General features: G+C 53.6%; 4 protein-coding genes across 4 annotated transcripts; 2 read left to right on the top strand and 2 right to left on the bottom strand.

Moving 5' to 3' along the window:
• Positions 1–1,939: 1,939 nt before the first annotated feature.
• E0L32_010296 (uncharacterized protein) lies at positions 1,940–7,559 on the top strand (the record flags this gene model as incomplete). Its single annotated transcript, XM_031132899.1, has 2 exons — positions 1,940–3,193; positions 3,255–7,559. The coding sequence occupies 2 exons, from the start codon at positions 1,940–1,942 to the stop codon at positions 7,557–7,559; spliced, it is 5,559 nt and encodes a 1,852-aa protein (XP_030989676.1).
• Positions 7,560–7,980: 421 nt separating this feature from the next.
• E0L32_010295 (uncharacterized protein) lies at positions 7,981–9,078 on the bottom strand (the record flags this gene model as incomplete). The annotated part of the gene is made up of 1 exon (XM_031132898.1): positions 7,981–9,078. One exon carries the CDS (start codon positions 9,076–9,078, stop codon positions 7,981–7,983), a length of 1,098 nt encoding a protein of 365 aa, XP_030989675.1.
• Positions 9,079–9,949: 871 nt separating this feature from the next.
• On the top strand, positions 9,950–14,057 carry E0L32_010294 (uncharacterized protein; the record flags this gene model as incomplete). The annotated part of the gene is made up of 3 exons (XM_031132897.1): positions 9,950–10,306; positions 10,381–13,448; positions 13,526–14,057. The coding sequence occupies 3 exons, from the start codon at positions 9,950–9,952 to the stop codon at positions 14,055–14,057; spliced, it is 3,957 nt and encodes a 1,318-aa protein (XP_030989674.1).
• Positions 14,058–14,583: 526 nt separating this feature from the next.
• On the bottom strand, positions 14,584–15,951 carry E0L32_010293 (uncharacterized protein; the record flags this gene model as incomplete). The annotated part of the gene is made up of 3 exons (XM_031132895.1): positions 14,584–15,422; positions 15,667–15,838; positions 15,898–15,951. The coding sequence occupies 3 exons, from the start codon at positions 15,949–15,951 to the stop codon at positions 14,584–14,586; spliced, it is 1,065 nt and encodes a 354-aa protein (XP_030989673.1).
• Positions 15,952–18,612: the final 2,661 nt, after the last annotated feature.

The raw sequence follows: 18,612 nt of genomic DNA, 5'->3' as shown, positions 1-18,612 counted from the left end.
GACAGCTCAGACACGATGGAAGCCGGAAGGCCTGCCTCGATATCAATTGCGAATGACTCTGCGGATGGAAGAAGTAGGAGGCGACCCTGAGGGGATTGGGAAGAATCGGAGGAGGATTGTGGTGATGTTGAGGGTGGGATTCGGGGAGCGAGGTGGCTTGAGAATGCTAACAAAAGTGCTTCCCTTTTTTTCGGAGTCGATCCATCTGCTCGCCGGTGAACCCAGCTTATTTTTTTTCTCTCGCGCGCTGCTTGGCCGCGAATTTTACGTTGAGGGAGAGCTTTCAGAAGGGTGGATGCGGAAAGCAAGTACCATTTTGCTGGGTGGGTGGTGGTGGAGGTACAAGATCCCTCAGCGCGAGGTCAGGCGAACCGTTGGCTGGGAAGGGGGGGTCATTTGGGTCATTTGGGGGGGAGCTCTGGATTTACAGTGGGGCCAGGCCGATTTTGGGGCTAGAGCATCCCGACAAAACCCAGCCTGCGCCGAAAACTGCCTGCCTTTCCCTTTTAATGATGTGCCAATTGCCCATTCATTGCTGCATGGACTGGGTCAGCGCGACATTTTTGGTGGCGCCGGGATCGCTCAAGTTCCCGCGACTCATAGGAAAGCGGTCTTATTGTGCCCGAGTATTTTGTATAAAAGCACCGAGCCTGGCATTGGTCACGGCAGGGTGCCTCAGCCCAGGAAAGCAAAGCAGGTGTGACAAGCTGGAACAGACACACATTCTCGAGGCTGTGTCGTGTCTCTTGCGCACAGATGTCTGAGTATTTTAGCAGGATGAAGATGAGGATGAGGATGAGGACAAAGACATTCACTTGGATGGTGCTACTGTTCAGCAGTAAGATGGCAGTTCGACAGAGTCTCCATGGAGATATATGACGAGTCCAACCAAACAGCCTGGGAGGAGGACAGTTCGAATCGGATGTGGACCTTCAATGGGGATTGATTGGTGATTTCAACCTCGATATCCTCCAGATGTCCCAGCTGTTCTGGTCTTATCGGTTTCTCCTATCTGATATTGAATGTCCTGGCCTCAGGCACAGGACAGCCAGCGTTGGCACCATCATCCCCAAGCATACCTTTCCTAGAACCACCTAGACAGAGATGGATAATGGAGACGCACGCCGCACGCCTTGTAACTACTTGTACTTGTAACTACTGGTAAGGGTTCTGGAAAATTAAGGTGGGGAGGATCTGACCCTTTTGGCACTGTACAGGGGGTTGGATGATTCGGGTTCAGGGGAAGAAAGAAAGACGCTGTACGGAGTACACGCGTGCAACAATGCACCGAATTCGACCTGGGAACGCGCTCCCGGGAAGCCCAAGAGCTCCACCGTAACTTCGCAGGTCCCTCCTTTCAGGGCCCTGAGCCCAGAGTTTACCCCTGGGGTACCTGGGATTTGCAGTACTCCACATACATCTGGATGTACCTCAAAACCACGCCAATTTTGGCAAGTGCCTATGGGCAGCCCCCCTTGTGTCCAGATTACACTATTGCTCTTGGTACCAAGCATCTCAAAGGCAACGTAGATGGGCAACTTCAGCTGCTCAATTATCTGACTGCCTGACTTGTCCGCCAACTGAAGGCTTCTGCGATCCTCCTGCTTCCTCCTTCTGACCAGTCCGGGTTCCAATTGGGCCACTGCCACTTTTTCGCATATCTCTGCCTGGGAACAGCATGAGAGCTACGACTCCTTAGGACACTCGGTCCACGATACCCATCTATTCCCGCCCACGTCACTGCGAGACATTGAACCCATCCGTAAACCGACATTCCTTCCACCACTGCGACAACAACGAGGACAGCCAGCGCTGCCCAACCAGCCCGCTTGGCATCTTGGCAGAGCTTCGCGCCGACCCGTGCGCGGATACACCGACTGTTCCCTCCTCTCCTCTCGAACCGCGAATGGCTCGCCCAGAGTCTCGTCTCTAACCCGCCATGAGCTCCATCAAGTTCGTGGTCTCCTCCTTGGATGCCATCGCCGCGTCCAAGGATGCCCACAGGAACAAGAACCTCTCCGAGTCCGTCCAGCAAGCCCTTGCAGCCATCAAAGAGCATGATCCCGAGCTACCCGACCCGGAGCTTGTCTTTGCGCCCCTTCGACTCGCTACCAAATCAGGCAGCATCCAGCTCTCCACCACCGCCCTCGACTGCATCGGCAAGCTTATATCCTACTCCTACTTCTCCGTACCCGCCTCCGCTCCCGCCCCTGAACCTGATGCCGAGAGCCCCGAACGAGCGCCCCTTATAGAAAGGGCCATAGATACCATTTGCGACTGCTTCCAGGGCGAGACCACCCCAGTCGAGATCCAGCTGCAGATCGTCAAGTCGCTGCTGGCCGCCGTCCTTAACGACAAGATTGTTGTGCACGGCGCGGGTCTGCTCAAGGCTGTGCGCCAGGTCTACAATGTCTTTCTCCTGTCTAGGAATACGGGAAACCAGCAGGTGGCTCAAGGCACCCTGACGCAGATGGTCGGCACAGTCTTCGAGAGGGTCAAGACGAGGTTACATATGAAGGAAGCCCGGATGAACCTGTCCAAGCTCAAGCACAGCGCCAGCAATGTCACTTTCGAGCAGAACGAGTCCACAAACGGCCTTGAGGGTGCCAATGGCGATGACTCTCCCGACGGTGCTTCCGAGGCCCCCTCTGATTCCGGCGTAAAGTTGACTCTCAAGGATCTTGAGCATCGGAAGAGCTTCGACGACTCGAACATGGGAGACGGCCCAACCATGGTTACTCAGCTCAAGCCGGCGCAACGGGCCCCTGCCAGATCCATCTCTGAACACACGGTCGCCGAGAGCGTCTCCGAAGACTCACCCGAGTCGCTTGATGCCGAGGATGAGGTCTACATACGAGATGCGTACCTTGTCTTCCGCTCTTTCTGCAACCTTTCCACGAAGGTGTTGCCGCAAGAACAGCTCTACGATCTGCGAGGTCAGCCTATGCGGTCCAAGTTGATATCCCTTCATCTGATCCACACCCTGCTCAACAACAATATCGCCGTATTCACATCACCCCTATGCACCATTACCAACACAAAGAGCAACGAACCCACGACATTCCTGCAGGCGATCAAGTTCTATCTATGTCTCAGCATCACTCGCAACGGTGCCAGCTCCGTTGACAAGGTTTTCGAAGTTTGCTGTGACATCTTTTGGCTCATGCTCAAGTTCATGAGAGCACCTTTCAAGGTATGGTTCCTTCTCACGTTCGTCTCTGGTAAATGACATGTAGCTAAATGGGTACGTACAGAAAGAGATAGAAGTGTTCTTGAACGAGATCTATCTTGCCCTCTTGGCGAGGCGGAATGCGCCGCTGACCCAGAAGCTCTATGTCGTCAACATATTGCTTCGTTTCTGTGGAGATCCGCGCGCCTTGGTAGAGACATACCTCAACTATGACTGCGATGGCAAGGTCGACAACATCTTTCAGACCATCATTGAGGACTTGTCTCGTTTTGCCATTGCTCCCGTCGCCATCACGGTCGAGCATGAGAGGGCATATGAGGAGAGGAACCCTAGAGCAGGCAGTGGCTCGGACTGGCAGATCAAGGGCACCTTGCCACCCTCTCTCACCGTGACCCAGATCGTCCCTCATCACGAGCATGAGCTCGAGTACCCTCGCGAATATGCTCTGAAGCGCCTGGCTCTGGACAGCCTCGTGGAAACGCTACGGTCCATGGTGAACTGGTCTCAGCCAGGACGGATGGACAACGGCAACCTTCCTTCCGACGAGGAGAAGCGCACGTCACAAGATGATGTGAGGGAATCTATCGATCCGTCCGCCAGCGACAGCGTGTCTCGCATGGACACGCCGCTGCCACCATCAACGCCAGTTGTGGATGACGATCCTGAGCAACTAGAGAAAGAGAAGGCAAGGAAAACGGCCATGGCCAACGCTATCAAGGTGTTCAACTTCAAACCGAAGCGAGGTGTTCCGCTCCTCATCAAAGAGGGCTTCATCCGCAGCGACAGTCCCCAGGATATTGCCCGCTTTCTCCTCGCTGAAGACCGCCTCGACAAAGCTCAGATCGGAGAATACCTGGGTGAGGGGGAGCCCAAAAACATTGAGATCATGCATGCCTTTGTCGATACGATGGACTTCACCAAGAGACGGTTCGTGGACGCTCTCCGCCAATTTCTCCAATCTTTCCGACTCCCAGGAGAGGCTCAAAAGATTGACCGCTTCATGTTGAAGTTCGCCAATCGTTACGTAACAGGCAACCCGAATGCCTTTGCCAATGCAGACACCGCATACGTGCTCGCGTATTCGGTCATTTTGCTGAACACCGATCTGCACAGCAGCAAAGTGGCGAGGAGAATGACCAAGGAGGACTTCATCAAGAACAACAGAGGCATCAACGATTCTGCTGATCTTCCCGACGAGTATCTTCTTAGCATCTACGATGAGATTGCTGGCAATGAGATCGTCTTGAAGAGCGAGCGCGACGCTGCTGCCGCCGCCGGCGCCCCTCAACAGTCCACAGGCTTGGCGGCTGGGCTCGGGCAGGCCTTCTCCAACGTGGGCCGGGACTTGCAGCGAGAGGCGTACGTACAGCAGTCCGAGGAGATTTCGCTTCGATCTGAGCAGCTCTTCAAAGATCTCTTCAGAAGTCAGAAGAGAAACGCTGAGAAGGCGGGATCTCGCTTCATCCCTGCCACCTCCTTCAGACACGTGGGGCCGATGTTTGATGTGGCTTGGATGTCCTTCTTCTCCGCTCTGTCCAGCCAAATGCAGAAGGCACACAATATTGAAGTCATCAAGTTATGCCTTGAAGGCATGAAGTTGGCAACCAAAATTGCCTGCTTCTTTGAACTTCCGACTCCACGAGAGGCATTCATGTCAGCGCTGAAGAACACCGCCAACCTCAACAACTCGCAAGAGATACTCGCCAAGAATGTCGAAGCCTTGAAGGTGCTTCTCGAGCTCGGCCAGACCGAGGGCAACCACCTTAGGCAATCGTGGAAGGACATACTCATGTGCGTCAGCCAGCTCGAACGACTGCAACTCATGGCCAGCGGCGTAGATGCCAACACTGTCCCGGACGTTTCGAAAGCTCGCTTCATGCCGCCTACGCGAGAAAACACCGGCGACTCGCGCAGGTCGACACAACGGCGGCACAGGCCACGGGCCAACACCGCATCTCAGGCCTTCTCCTCGTCAGAGATCGCGTTTGAGCTGACATCTGATGAGACTGTCAAGAGCATGGACCGAATATTCACAAACACGGCCCATCTCAATGGAGAGGCTATTGTTCATTTCGCCCGTGCGTTGACAGAGGTTAGTTGGGACGAGATCAAGGTCTCCGGTTCTAACGACCAACCTCGGATGTACAGTCTCCAAAAGATCGTGGAGATCAGTTACTACAACATGACAAGAGTCCGTTTCGAATGGACGTCGATCTGGGACGTGCTAGGAAATCACTTCAACCAGGTTGGCTGCAACGCCAACGAGGCCATTGTCTTCTTTGCATTGGACTCACTGCGTCAGCTTTCCATGAGATTCATGGAGATAGAGGAGCTGCCGGGTTTCAAGTTCCAGAAGGATTTCCTGAAGCCTTTCGAGCACGTTATGTCAAACTCCAACAACATCCATGTCAAAGACATGGCTCTGCGCTGTCTGATCCAGATGATTCAGGCCCGTGGAGAGAACATCCGCTCGGGTTGGCGGACAATGTTTGGCGTCTTCACCGTGGCCGCCAGGGATCCCTCTGAAAGCATCGTCAACATGGCTTATGAGAACGTCACCCAGGTGTACAAGACTCGCTTCGGCGTGGTCATCGCTCAAGGCGCCTTTACCGATCTCATCGTCTGTCTGACTGAATTTTCGAAGAATATGAGATTCCAGAAGAAGAGCCTGCAGGCCATGGAAACCCTGAAGTCGATCATTCCTCGTATGCTCAAGACTCCGGAATGCCCGCTGTCGCAGAGATCGGCCCCTCAGGCGGGCGATGATGAGGCCGGCACCAAGGTCACGAACCAACAGAACAGGACCTCTGTTGAAGAGGCTTTCTGGTTCCCGGTACTGTTTGCCTTCCACGATGTGCTCATGACGGGCGAAGACCTGGAAGTCCGATCGAATGCCTTGAACTACTTCTTCGAGGCGCTCCTGCGCTATGGGGGCGACTTCCCCTCAGACTTTTGGGACATCCTGTGGCGCCAGCAGCTCTACCCCATCTTCATGGTTCTGCGATCAAGACCAGAGATGTCCAACGTTCTCAGTCACGAGGAACTATCGGTGTGGCTATCCACCACCATGATTCAAGCTCTTCGCAACATGATCACATTGTTCACGCACTACTTTGATTCCCTCGAGTACATGCTGGATCGCTTCTTGGAGCTACTCGCTTTGTGCATCTGCCAGGAAAACGACACGATCGCTCGTATCGGCAGCAACTGCCTGCAGCAGCTCATCCTCCAGAACGTCAACAAGTTCACGCCGGAGCACTGGGCCAAGATCGTTGGCGCATTCTGCGAACTGTTCGAGAGGACAACTGCGTACCAGCTTTTCTCGGCGTCTACCATCAACTCGACTGCTTCTCTTTCACCGCCACCCAACGGTCTCGACTTCAGCGGAGGTGGCCCCCTTAGTCCAGGTTTGGAGACGGCCCAAGTCGATGAGAAGTCATTGAAGATCAACGGCACGGAAACAAACGGCCAACTTCATGAATCTGAAGTGGCGAGCCCGCCGATATCCTCCTCTGATGTTGACAGCATACAAGCACCCACGGCAGGTTCCGCTCATCCGCCGCCGTCGCCGCAGCTGGAGGACTACAAACCCTCGACGAATTTGCAACAGCAACCTGTGGTTGTGACTGCTGCCCGGCGACGCTTCTTCAACCGCATCATCTCGCGCTGCGTCTTGCAGCTGCTCATGATTGAGACGGTCAACGAACTCTTCAGCAACGAGGCTGTGTATGCCAAGATACCCTCGCCTGAACTCCTGCGACTGATGGCGCTGCTCAAGAAGTCATTCCTCTTTGCCCGGCGCTTCAACAACGACAAAGACCTCCGTATGCGCCTCTGGAGGGAGGGCTTCATGAAGCAGCCGCCGAACCTGCTCAAGCAAGAGTCGGGGTCTGCCGCGACCTATGTTGCCATCTTGTTCAAGATGTTTGCGGACCAGGCACCCGAGCGCCAAGAGAGCAAGCCGGATGTGGAGAACGCGCTGGTGCCGCTGTGCAAGGACATCATCAAGGGCTACATCTCTCTTGAGGAAGAGAGCCAGCACAGAAACATTGTCGCCTGGAGGCCTGTGGTTGTCGATGTCCTCGAGGGCTACGCGGCCTTCCCTGAGAACGCCTTCTCTGCGCACGTCAAGTCCTTCTACCCGCTCGTTGTTGAGCTTCTGGGCAAAGAGCTGAGTGGCGACCTCCGGGGCGCCCTGTTGCTCGTGTTGAGGCGGGTCGGCGAAGTCGGCCTCGGGATCGAAGGGATGGCTAGTTCTGCCGTGTCAAAGGGAGAAGGGAACCGCCGAGACAGCGTTTTGAGCGCAGAGGGAACGTCGACGGGCGTCGATGAGGCAGGCGACGCGAGCACAGAGTTTATGGGGCGCTGAGCTCCGATATCATGCCACCTTTTGGCCTTTTTAGAGACGATGAGAAGGAAGGGAAAGGCTAGTGCATACCAATAAGTTTCATTACTGTACTTTTATCAAAAAAATATTTGGCCTCTGCTATCTGTTGTAGCAAATCGGCCAGGTGGGCTATCTGGCGGATCGAACATGGCGATCCTGTCTGGGTGTGTCCCATATGGGGGAGGGAGTCTGAGGTTCAATAGAGTAGAGTGAATTAGGTTGGAATTGTATAAATGACAATGTTGGCACGTTTTGAGCTTCTGTTGAACACTCTGACAAGATATGTCTGATCATTGTTTGTATGCATTTGGGTATCATCAAAGGTCTAGGTCAACACTGGTTACAATGTCACCCCCGCGCCTCTCTTTCTCTTTTTGTTCCGTATCTTTGCCGTCCGACGCTCTCAGCCTGTCCAGCCACCCACCCGTATGGCGACTCCGGGCATGATATCGCTCAGCCAAGCCCTCAGCGCATCCGCCTCCTCCGGCACCGTCCTCTCTGGCAAGGACGACAATGCCTCCTTCAACACCTCGTCCTCCCGCAGAGCGTCCCTGAGCAACGCCCTGAGCGCCTCCACCTTGGCCGGGGTGCGATCGGTGACTCTCAAGACGCTGACGAGCGTCTCGTAAAAGTCGACGAGGCTGAGGTGCATGAGCATGTCGCTCTTGTCGACCATCTGCAGGGCGCCGAAATGCAGCAGACTGCTGTCCGCGGCGGCCTCGACGGGGGACGGCCGGCCGACAGCGGCAAAGTCGAGGGCGGCGAGGCGCGGCAGGACGCGCAGCAGGCGGCCCTGGGCCAGGGTGGCTTGGTGCGCGCTGCTCGAGACCTCGGGGTGCCGGCCCGTGCAGAGCGAGGGGATCAGGGCGTAGACCTGGCGGTCCTGGAAGATGCGGCGCCAGAGCATGCCCTGGCCGGGCGCCTTGCGGAGGACGAGCTGCATGTGCGCCGAGGCCGACCCGGCGTCGCCGTTGGTCATGGCGACGGGCGGCGGGGGCAGGGGGCAGTCAACGTCGAGCAGGTCGCCGAGGACGCGGCTGCCCTTCTCGCCGACCTCGACCTGCGGGGCGGCGAGCCATCGCGTCAGGAAGGCAGCGACGAGTTCGGCCATGCTGGAGAGGATGGCGGCGTCCGAGGGGCTCGCGGCGGCCTTGTGCAGGACGGTCATGGCGAGGATGTTGGCCGAGGGGGCCGGGGACCGCAGGGCCTGGACGAGCGACTCGACGGAGGCGAGGGCCATGACCTGGGTGAAGGAGACGGGGCCCAGGAGCTTGATCGCCAGGGAGGCCAGGGCCTGCGGGTCCTGGGCGTACTGCTTGAGGACGCCTGTGATCTTGGGGAGCAGGGCCGGGATGAGGGGCGGGATGTTGGCCTCGGTCAGCTGCAGCTCGACGTGGTCGAAGAGCTTTGCGTCGGCGGCGAGGGCCGGGTCCTGGAGGAGGGCGTCTAGGTGGGCTTCGAGGTCTGGCAGGCCTGTTACCGGGGTGGTGCCGTTCTCCATTGTCGATTTGTTGCTTGGGTGTGTGAGATGTGTAGTTGGATGTAGGGTGTGAAGTATGGGATGAAGAAGGGTTGACGTTGGGAGAAAGGGACGGCCAGACAAAAGAGAAGCAAAGAGCGGTGATATGAGTGTAAGAAAGGAAGAAAGGAAGAAAATGAGCAAGGCTGTTTGCTTGAGAGTCTGCACTCCAAGGATGAATGAGGGAGTGAAGTTGATATCGTCAGCTTTGCCTGCCTGCAGTTGATGTTGATGGATTGGAGGTACTTATGAAAGGTATAGGTACACTACGTACATGAATGTATCCCCCGCCACCAGCTCCTACCACACCCAATCGGACTCTAGCGTGGGCCTCCAGCAGGCTCACAGGCACATCCACCCACTGTTCCCTCTGTGTCGGTGTGTTGGTACCTGCCTAAACCCAGCTAGCAGCACTCTTCAGAACATGCGAGAACATCAAGAGTGGGAGGCGACACACACGCCGCATGGAGAAGAGAGAGAAAAAAAAAAGTGTACAGATATCACTTGCAACCAAGCTAACCTTAAAGAAACCCCGAGCTTGCAATCGACGCAAAACTCCACCACTTTATCTACTTGTACGTACACCACGTTGCATTAATCTCCAATCATCCCAACTTCCTTCTCTCTCTCTCTCTCTCTCTCTCTCTCTTTCTCGCTTCTTTTCCCTCCCTTCCTCCCGCGATTGCCAGTGTCCCGCTCCGATCCCGACTCCGAGAGACGCACGTTCATCCGGTCCCGGGAATCAAATGAACTACCACAGCCAGCGGCGGTAGTCAACTCGATCTCTCACGGCGCACACCCCTTCTGTGTACTCCCTCCTTGGCCCGCTCCCGCCGCCGCGCATCCCGCCGCGATGGCGCCCCTGGTGGACAGCTCGCAGGTCAAGTCGGCCGACCTGCTCACGCCGCTGCCCTGGTACTACCACGCCTACGTCTGGCCCTTTGCCATAGTATGGCCCGTCTTCCTCCGCTACTACCTCACCCCCGAACTCTACGACAAGTACATCCACGCTCCCGAGTGGACCTTCGTCTGGGTCGGAACCATCATCACCGTCCAGAGCTTGGTCTGGCTGAGCACCAACTGGAGCGTCGATCTCAAGGGCCTCTTCACTGCCAGAGCCGCCAAGTCTGTCCAGAGCGCCCAGCTCATCAAGATCATCCCCGCTGCCAACGCAGGCGCCGCCGATATCTGCAAGCTCGTGACCGAAAAGGTACCTCTACCATGCCCTCTCCTCTGGGGATCATAGTCTGTTTGGGGTACAGTAACTGACACGTTTCTTTCTAGGTTGGCAACGACAATGTCACCTCGTTCCTCTTCCAGAAGCGCCGCTTCCTGTTCGACCCTGCCGCTCAGTCCTTCCGACCCTTGACCTTCGAGATCGACCGCGAACCCAAGCCCACTCTGCAAAAGTTCCAGCTCGCCAAGGGCATCTCTACCGCCGCCGAGCTCACGCGCCTCGAGCAGTACTATGGCACCAACACCTTTGACATTCCCGTCCCGACCTTTGGCGAGCTATTCCGCGAGCACGCCGTGGCCCCATTCTTCGTCTTCCAGATCTTCTGTGTCGGACTCTGGCTGCTCGACGAATACTGGTACTACTCGCTCTTCACCCTCTTCATGCTTGTCGCCTTTGAGAGCACTGTCGTCTGGCAACGTCAGCGCACCCTCAATGAGTTCAGAGGCATGAGCATCAAGCCGTACGACGTGTGGGTGTATCGCCTGGGCAAGTGGACCGAGATCCAGAGCGACAAGCTCCTGCCCGGTGACCTCGTCTCCGTTTCGCGCACAAAGGAAGACAGCGGCGTCGCTTGCGACATGCTCCTGGTCGAGGGTACTGCCATTGTCAACGAAGCCATGCTCTCGGGCGAGAGCACTCCCCTGCTGAAGGACTCGATCCAGCTGCGTCCGGGCGATGCCCTCATCGAGCCCGAAGGACTTGACAAGAATGCCTTCCTCTGGGGTGGCACAAAGGTTCTGCAGATCACTCACGGCAACAGCGATGGAAATACGCAAAAGCTGGCGTCTGGCGTGCCTGCACCTCCGGATCGCGGCGCGATGGCCATTGTCATGAAAACGGGATTCGAGACCTCCCAGGGCAGTCTCGTCAGGACCATGATCTACTCGACCGAGCGTGTGTCGGCCAATAACTTCGAGGCCCTCTTGTTCATCTTGTTCCTCCTCATCTTCGCCCTGGCCGCCTCATGGTATGTCTGGGACGAGGGTGTCAGGCGCGACCGAAAGCGCTCCAAGCTGCTCCTCGACTGTGTCCTCATCGTCACTAGTGTCGTGCCCCCCGAGCTGCCCATGGAACTGAGCTTGGCTGTCAACACCAGTCTGGCAGCTCTCGCCAAGTTCGCCATCTTTTGCACCGAGCCCTTCCGTATTCCCTTCGGTGGCCGCATTGATGTCGCCTGCTTTGATAAGACCGGCACTCTGACCGGCGAGGATCTGGTTGTTGAGGGCATTGCTGGACTTGGTCTGGGCCACACTGGAACCGACACGCCGCGCGAGACCGATGGTGCCCACAGCCACATGACGCCCGTCAAGGACGCCGCACTGGCGACAACACTGGTCCTGGCCACTGCGCATGCGCTCGTCAAGCTGGATGAGGGAGACATCGTTGGAGACCCTATGGAGAAGGCGACCTTGGCGGCTCTGGGATGGGGTCTTGGCAAGAATGACATTCTCACCACCAAGCCCGCGACCATGGCTGCGGGTGGACCTACCGGCTCTGTCCAGATCAAGCGCCGCTTCCAATTCTCGTCCGCGCTCAAGAGGCAGAGCTCTGTCGCTACAGTCCACGGCAAGGATCCCAAGACGGGAGACAAGATCCAGGGCACTTTCGTCGGTGTCAAGGGTGCCCCCGAGACTATCATGAAGATGTTGGTCACAGTGCCCGCTGATTATGAGGAGACGTTCAAGTACTTCACTAGGAGAGGTTCTCGCGTCCTGGCCCTGGCCTACAAGCAACTGTCGACTGATAAGGAACTTGGATCCGGAAAGATCAACGACTTGAAGCGGGAGAATGTCGAGGCTGGTCTGACATTTGCCGGCTTCCTTGTTCTGCACTGCCCCCTGAAGGATGATGCCAAGCAGGCTGTTCAGATGCTCAACGAGAGCAGCCACCGTGTTGTCATGATCACTGGCGATAACCCTCTGACTGCTGTCCATGTTGCTAGAGAGGTGGAGATTGTCGATCGCGAAGTTCTGATCCTGGATGTACCGGAGCACGGCAATGGTGATCACAAGCTCGTCTGGCACAGCGTGGATGACAAGGTTCACATCGAGGTTGACTCCACCAAGCCTATCGATCCTGAGATCCTGCGATCCAAGGATATCTGTGTTACTGGATACGCGCTTTCGCAGCTTAGGGACCAAGTCGCCTGGAAGCAGCTGCTCCGGTACACGTGGGTCTATGCTCGTGTCTCGCCTAAGCAGAAGGAGGACATCCTGTTGGGTCTCAAGGACATGGGTTACTACACGCTGATGGCTGGTGACGGCACCAACGATGTCGGAGCGCTCAAGCAGGCCCACATTGGTGTCGCGCTTCTGAATGGCACCCAAGATGACCTCACCCGTATCGCCGACCACGCTCGAAACACCAAGATGAAGGAACTCTACCAGAAGCAGGTCGATGTCATGAAGCGTTGGGGAGGAGCCACTCCGCCTGTCCCGGTCATCATCGCCCACCTCTACCCGCCTGGTCCCTCCAACCCCCACTACCAGAAAGCAATCGAGCGGGAGGCGCAGAAGAAGGGCATTTCTCCGGAAGAGTACGCCCGGATCCACGGCTCTGCCATTGAGACGGTCACGTCTCCTGGCGCCCAACAACTACTGAACCAGGACCCGCAGCAGGCGCGGCAAGCACAGGCAGCCCAAAAGGCAGCCAGCTTTGCCGACAAGTTCACGGCTTCGATGATGGACGCCGAGCTGGGCGACGACGAGCCTCCGTCGCTGAAGCTGGGCGACGCGTCCGTGGCCGCACCCTTCACCAGCAAGCTCCGTAATGTCATTGCCATCCCCAACATCATCCGCCAGGGTCGATGCACGCTGGTTGCCACTATCCAGATGTACAAGATTCTCGCTCTCAACTGTCTTATCTCGGCATACAGTCTCAGTGTCCTCTACCTGGAAGGAATCAAGTTTGGCGACGGGCAGTACACGATCAGCGGTATGTTGATGAGCGTCTGCTTCCTATCTATCTCGCGGGCACGGTCAGTCGAGGGTCTTTCCAAGGAGAGGCCGCAGCCCAACATCTTCAACTTTTACATCATTGGGTCGATTCTGGGCCAGTTTGCTGTCCACATTTCCACACTCATCTACATCGCACGGTATTGCGATCAGCTTGAACCGTAAGTCTATCTCCTTGCTGAACACTCTGCACACCCCATGTCTTTGACGACTGACATCATTTCTTTTCTCTGGACAGACGCTCTGGGATGGTCGACCTGGAGGCCGAGTTCAAGCCGTCGCTCCTCAACAGCGGCGTCTACCTGCTGCAGCTGATCCAGCAGATCAGCACCTTTGCCGTCAACTACCAGGGGCGGCCCTTCCGCGAATCCCTGTCGGAGAACCGGGGCATGTACTGGGGCATCCTGGGCGTGACGGGCATCGCGTTCGCCTGCTCGACCGAGCTCATCCCGGAGCTCAACGAGCAGATGAAGCTCGTGCCCTTCAAGCCCGAGTTCAAGACGACCATGACGGCCGTCATGGTCATCGACTACGCGTCGTGCTACGTCATCGAGGTCGTGCTCAAGCGCCTCTTCTCCGACTTCCGGCCGCGCGACATCGCCGAGCGGCGGCCCGACCAGCTGCAGCGCGAGGCGGCGCGCAAGGCAGAGGAGCAGAAGGTGAAAGACGAGGAGGAGGAGAGGAAGCGGCTCGAGAAGGTGGCCGAGTTTGAGAGGAAGGTCGAGGAGCGGCGGCAGAAGCTGCAGGCCTGGCGGGAGGGCCGGACCTGAGCGAGCGAGGGACTCGTGGTGAGTGACGCGGCGTGTAGAGAGAGAGAGAACGAGAGAAAGAAATAGACGAGGGGTATTAGATGTTTGGAGAAAACGGAGAGAAGGGAAGCGGTCAATATGACCTCTTTTGATACAGTAGTGTACGATTACGTATCTCTTTTGAAATACCCTGGTTCATAGACGTGGTGATACTACTACACAACCTAGGCATTCAAAACAAAGAAACAAATCTGATTTTCTTGTCTCGCGAATTGATCATAGATATAGTATGGGAGGCGAAACAGTTCCAGATGTTTTGTTTATTGCACACGAGGATAATAAGCCTCGAGCAGGAAGAAGCAGATACTGAAGAGCAGTAGTCATGCCTCTCATCCGCCCGTGCTCTCTCCTCCAAGAAGATCTACTATTGTTGACAAAGCCTGCTTTTTACACGAGTCTCGCTTGGCCCGGAATTTATACAAGCATCTTGCCCTTTGACCCTTCCTTGCCTTTTGCCTCCAACTCCTACTGCTGAGAGCGTCTAGACTTATTTGCCGGGGTTCTGGGCGACAAAGGCGACGCCCTTCTCAATGTTCTTCTTGAGGTCGCCCATGCAGGCGTCGAGCAGCTTCTGCTCGTTGGCATCGATCTTGCCGACGGGCAGGATCTTCTCGACGCCGTTGGGGCCGAGCTCGACCTTGGAGGAGAAGAACTCGATGCCCTGGTCCTTGTAGAGGGGGCTGTCGACAAAGGTGGGCTCGACGACGCCCTTCTCGCCCTGGGAGGCGCGCAGCAGGGACTCGGCGAAGCGGGCGCCGGCCATGGCCATGGACAGGGTGGCGCTGCCGGCGCCGTCCTTGGCCTTGACGACCTCGTCGCCGCCGAACTGGACGCGGTGGACGAGCTCGGCGTCGGCCGACAGGTCCGGGTGGCTGGTCTGGCTGAAGAGGGGGACGATGGTGACGCCCGAGTGGCCGCCGACGACGGGGATGTTCTCGTCGGCCGGGTCCGTCTTCTTGATCTGGGAGGCGAAGCGGCTGGCGCGGACGACGTCGAGGGTGGTGACGCCGAAGAGGCGCTTGGGGTTGTAGACGCCGCGGGCCTTGAAGACCTCGGCGCAGATGGGCACGGTCGAGTTGACGGGGTTGGAGATGACGAGGATGTTGGCCTCGGGGCACGACTCGGCGCAGGCCTTGGCCAGGTCGCGGACGATGGAGGCGTTGGTGTTGAACAGGTCGTCGCGGGTCATGCCGGGCTTGCGGGGGACGCCGGCGGGGATCAGCACGATGTCGGAGCCCTTGAGGGCGGCGCTGAGGCCGGTCGGGGTCGGGTCGTAGCCCGTGACGGTCGACTTGGTGTTGATGTGGGAGATGTCGGCGGCGACACCTGGTAGAGAGTTGTGTGTTAGTCTTTTGCTGCTGCTGGTCTGGAGCTTGGTTGAAGGAACAATTGCGCGACTTTTTTTTCGTCGCCGGCTTGGCAAGAGAGAAGAGGCTCATCTCGGGGATCACCAGAAGCGCCCCTTGACAGGACCGGCATCCCAAGATTGATTGCCATTGGCCATGCGAGAGGGGAGGGCCATGACGAGAGAGATAAGAAAATTGGGTATTATAGAACAAGTCGCACGTACCAGGGCCACCGCGGATATCATAGAGGGCGAGCTCGGAGACTCTGGGGTTGAGCTTGAGGAGGAGGGAGAGAGGCTGGCCAATGCCACCGGCGGCACCGAGAACGGTGACCTTGGAGAGCTGTACGAGGGAGAAGAGGTCACAGGTCAGCAGGCGAGCTTGATAGGCAGGGCGCTAGATGATGCCACAGATGGACAGAAGGCATGCGGCGTTGGACTGGTGTCTTTGCTTACATCTCTGGCCGAGGCCGAAAAGGCGCGCCTCTGGATTCTAGCAGCGGCAAACATTGTGGCAGGTAGGCGATGCGAACGGGCTGGGAAAAAGTTGAGGCAGGAGAAGGGGGAGTGCGGTAGGTCTTCCGGGAAGAGGAGATGTGGTGGACGAGGGGATGAATGGATCAAGGCTGAGAGTAAATAGTAGCAGTTTCAAGGAGAGGGCGAGAGAGGTCGAGCGGACAGGTGGAAGCACGATCGATTTTTAGTCTAGCGCTTTCCGGAGTCTTTTTTTTTTTTTTCTTGTCCCCTTCCTCTCCAGCGATCCCCAGTAATTGGCCCAGTAGGTACCTAAAGAGGCAGAGAGGATGGGTACCTTGTGAGGGTGGTACCTGTCCCGCGGTCCAATGGCTGCACACAGCGAGACAGCGCACAGGGCAGCACCCAGAGAGTGAGTGTGAGCTGAGGTACCTAGAGCTCGAGGTACAAAGGGCCATTTTAGGTAGTTGAGTGACTGGACGTATGGGGCTCTCCTCACCCCATCATCCTCTAAATCCCGCTAAAGCTGCTGGCTCCGGTCGCGGTAGCAGCATGTGCATGTGCATAAAGTCACTTTCGAGGTCAAATACCACCATCACCTGCAAGGGAAAAGCCGGTTACGGCACCTCAGCAATTGTTTCATCTCGAACAAGCACTGCAAGTATTACAAGTAGATCAGACCTTGATCCATTGTGGACGGCCTCAATCCCAGTAGCATGGCCTCTCTTCTCTTGCCACCTCAAGCAGTGTGCGCTGTGTTGCCTCGGGACAAGCTCGGCATCCGAGCAGAGCAGAGCGCACAGCAGCAGCACTGAGACCACCTCGGGACGCTGACTGGAGGTTTTTGGTCAACTGACACATGACCTGGTGGGTCGCCTGCCACACTAGATGGGTATTTAGGTGACCTGACACATTAGGTAGGCCTTGATTATCATGTGTGATTAGATTAGAGATAGACTACCGATAACACTATAAAAGTCGGTGTGACCTTATTAATAAGAGGTAGGAATGATTCTGGAATGATTCTAGAGTGATTCTACTATAGTTGTTAAGTAAGATACTATAGATCTTACTTTACCTTTAGGTCTAGATAGAGAGATATTTACTTTAGAAGAGTTGCTTATTCTAAAGACTTAGTATAATGACTTTTATAATCTATAATATATATAAGAAATATAAAGAATTAAACCTATAATATCTTTATATATAAGCTGTTAACTAATCTTAGATCCTATTTAATAAAGTTATATTATATAGATATATATTTTAAAACTATCTTTAGTATTATTCTACTACTAATTAATAATAGTAATAAGCTAGGACTATTAAAGATAAGATTTTAATCTCTATAAGTATTAATACCTATAGCATTTAAGAAGTAGTTTATTATCTAGTCTTTATATAAAATATCTTCTATACAGTAGGGTTACTAGAAATACTAAATATATCTAAAGATAGGACTACTATTATTATTATAACTAAAAGTCTTTATAAGGAAGAAAAAGAATGCCTTTAGAATATTATAAGTTATTTATTTATTATATATTAAAATTGCTATATCTAATTATATTAGGTTTAGTACAGTATGGCTTAAAAGATCCGCCTAACTCTTACTTAATCTACTGCTCTTAAAGATGTTCCTATAACTCAATATATATATAGTTGTACTAAAGACAAAGCTTATCAATATCTTTAATATTTTGACTTTAGTTATACTAAAGTCTTAACTATACTTCTTAATTGAATAAAGGCACTTTAAGAAGAAGTTATAGAGGAGATAATTTAAAAGAGAATACTAAGATAAGTTTTAATATAAATATATATTTATATTTATTACTAATAATATAACTTAGTACTATTTAAGCTGTATACTAACACTTTAATATAAAGAAAGCATACTCTTCTTAACTTCAGTCTTATCATCTTATTCTTATAGCAATAAACTATAGTATAAGTTATTCTTTTTATTTAATTTTATAATATAATACTAATTAATATTAGTATATTACTAGTCTTTAACAGTATGTTATTTAATATATTAACTTAAGTTTAAATATTATTAAATAGAATTACTTTTAATCACCTCTTAACTATAAATAGGGATATTATATCTTATTAATTTAAGCTATAGTAGATAAGACTGATCAGTCTTTTAAAGAAGCTTAAAATTAAAAATGTTTTATTATTATCAACAATTAAAAGAAACATAACTTTTATAGTAAGTTATATTTATTTTATATATTTTATTTTATTTTATATTAACTTTATTATAGCTTAGATTTATTATAGCGGCCCTACTATAATAATTTAATATACTTATAATATTACTCTTTAATTTTAGATTCTACTTAATCTTTTAAAGACTCCTTAGATTATTATTACCTCTTATAGCTGTCATACTTATCCTCTAACTCTACTAATAATAGCATCTTTATTAGTTATTAATAGACTTATAAGGGTTATATTATAGATTAATAAGCTAAGAACCAGTCTAAGTAAGTCTATTAAACCTTTATACAGATTAAAACTAATATAAATATAGATGTATTTTTAAAGTCTCCTAAACTAAGATGTGACGATCCTTGATCCCAAGAGGCAAGACTACTTCGTAGGATCGGAAGCGTGTGGGTTTATGTAAGCAGTAAGTGATGGGCGCTGCTGAGCAATGGTGGTTGACTTGATCGTAGCTAAGATAGC

This window comes from Thyridium curvatum, assembly GCF_004353045.1.
Source record: "Thyridium curvatum strain D216 chromosome Unknown NODE_82_length_186253_cov_79.185288, whole genome shotgun sequence".
Lineage (NCBI taxonomy): Eukaryota > Fungi > Ascomycota > Sordariomycetes > Thyridiales > Thyridiaceae > Thyridium > Thyridium curvatum.
The sequence above is the reverse complement of the archived record's forward strand: the minus strand, read 5'-3'. Positions and strand labels throughout refer to the sequence as shown.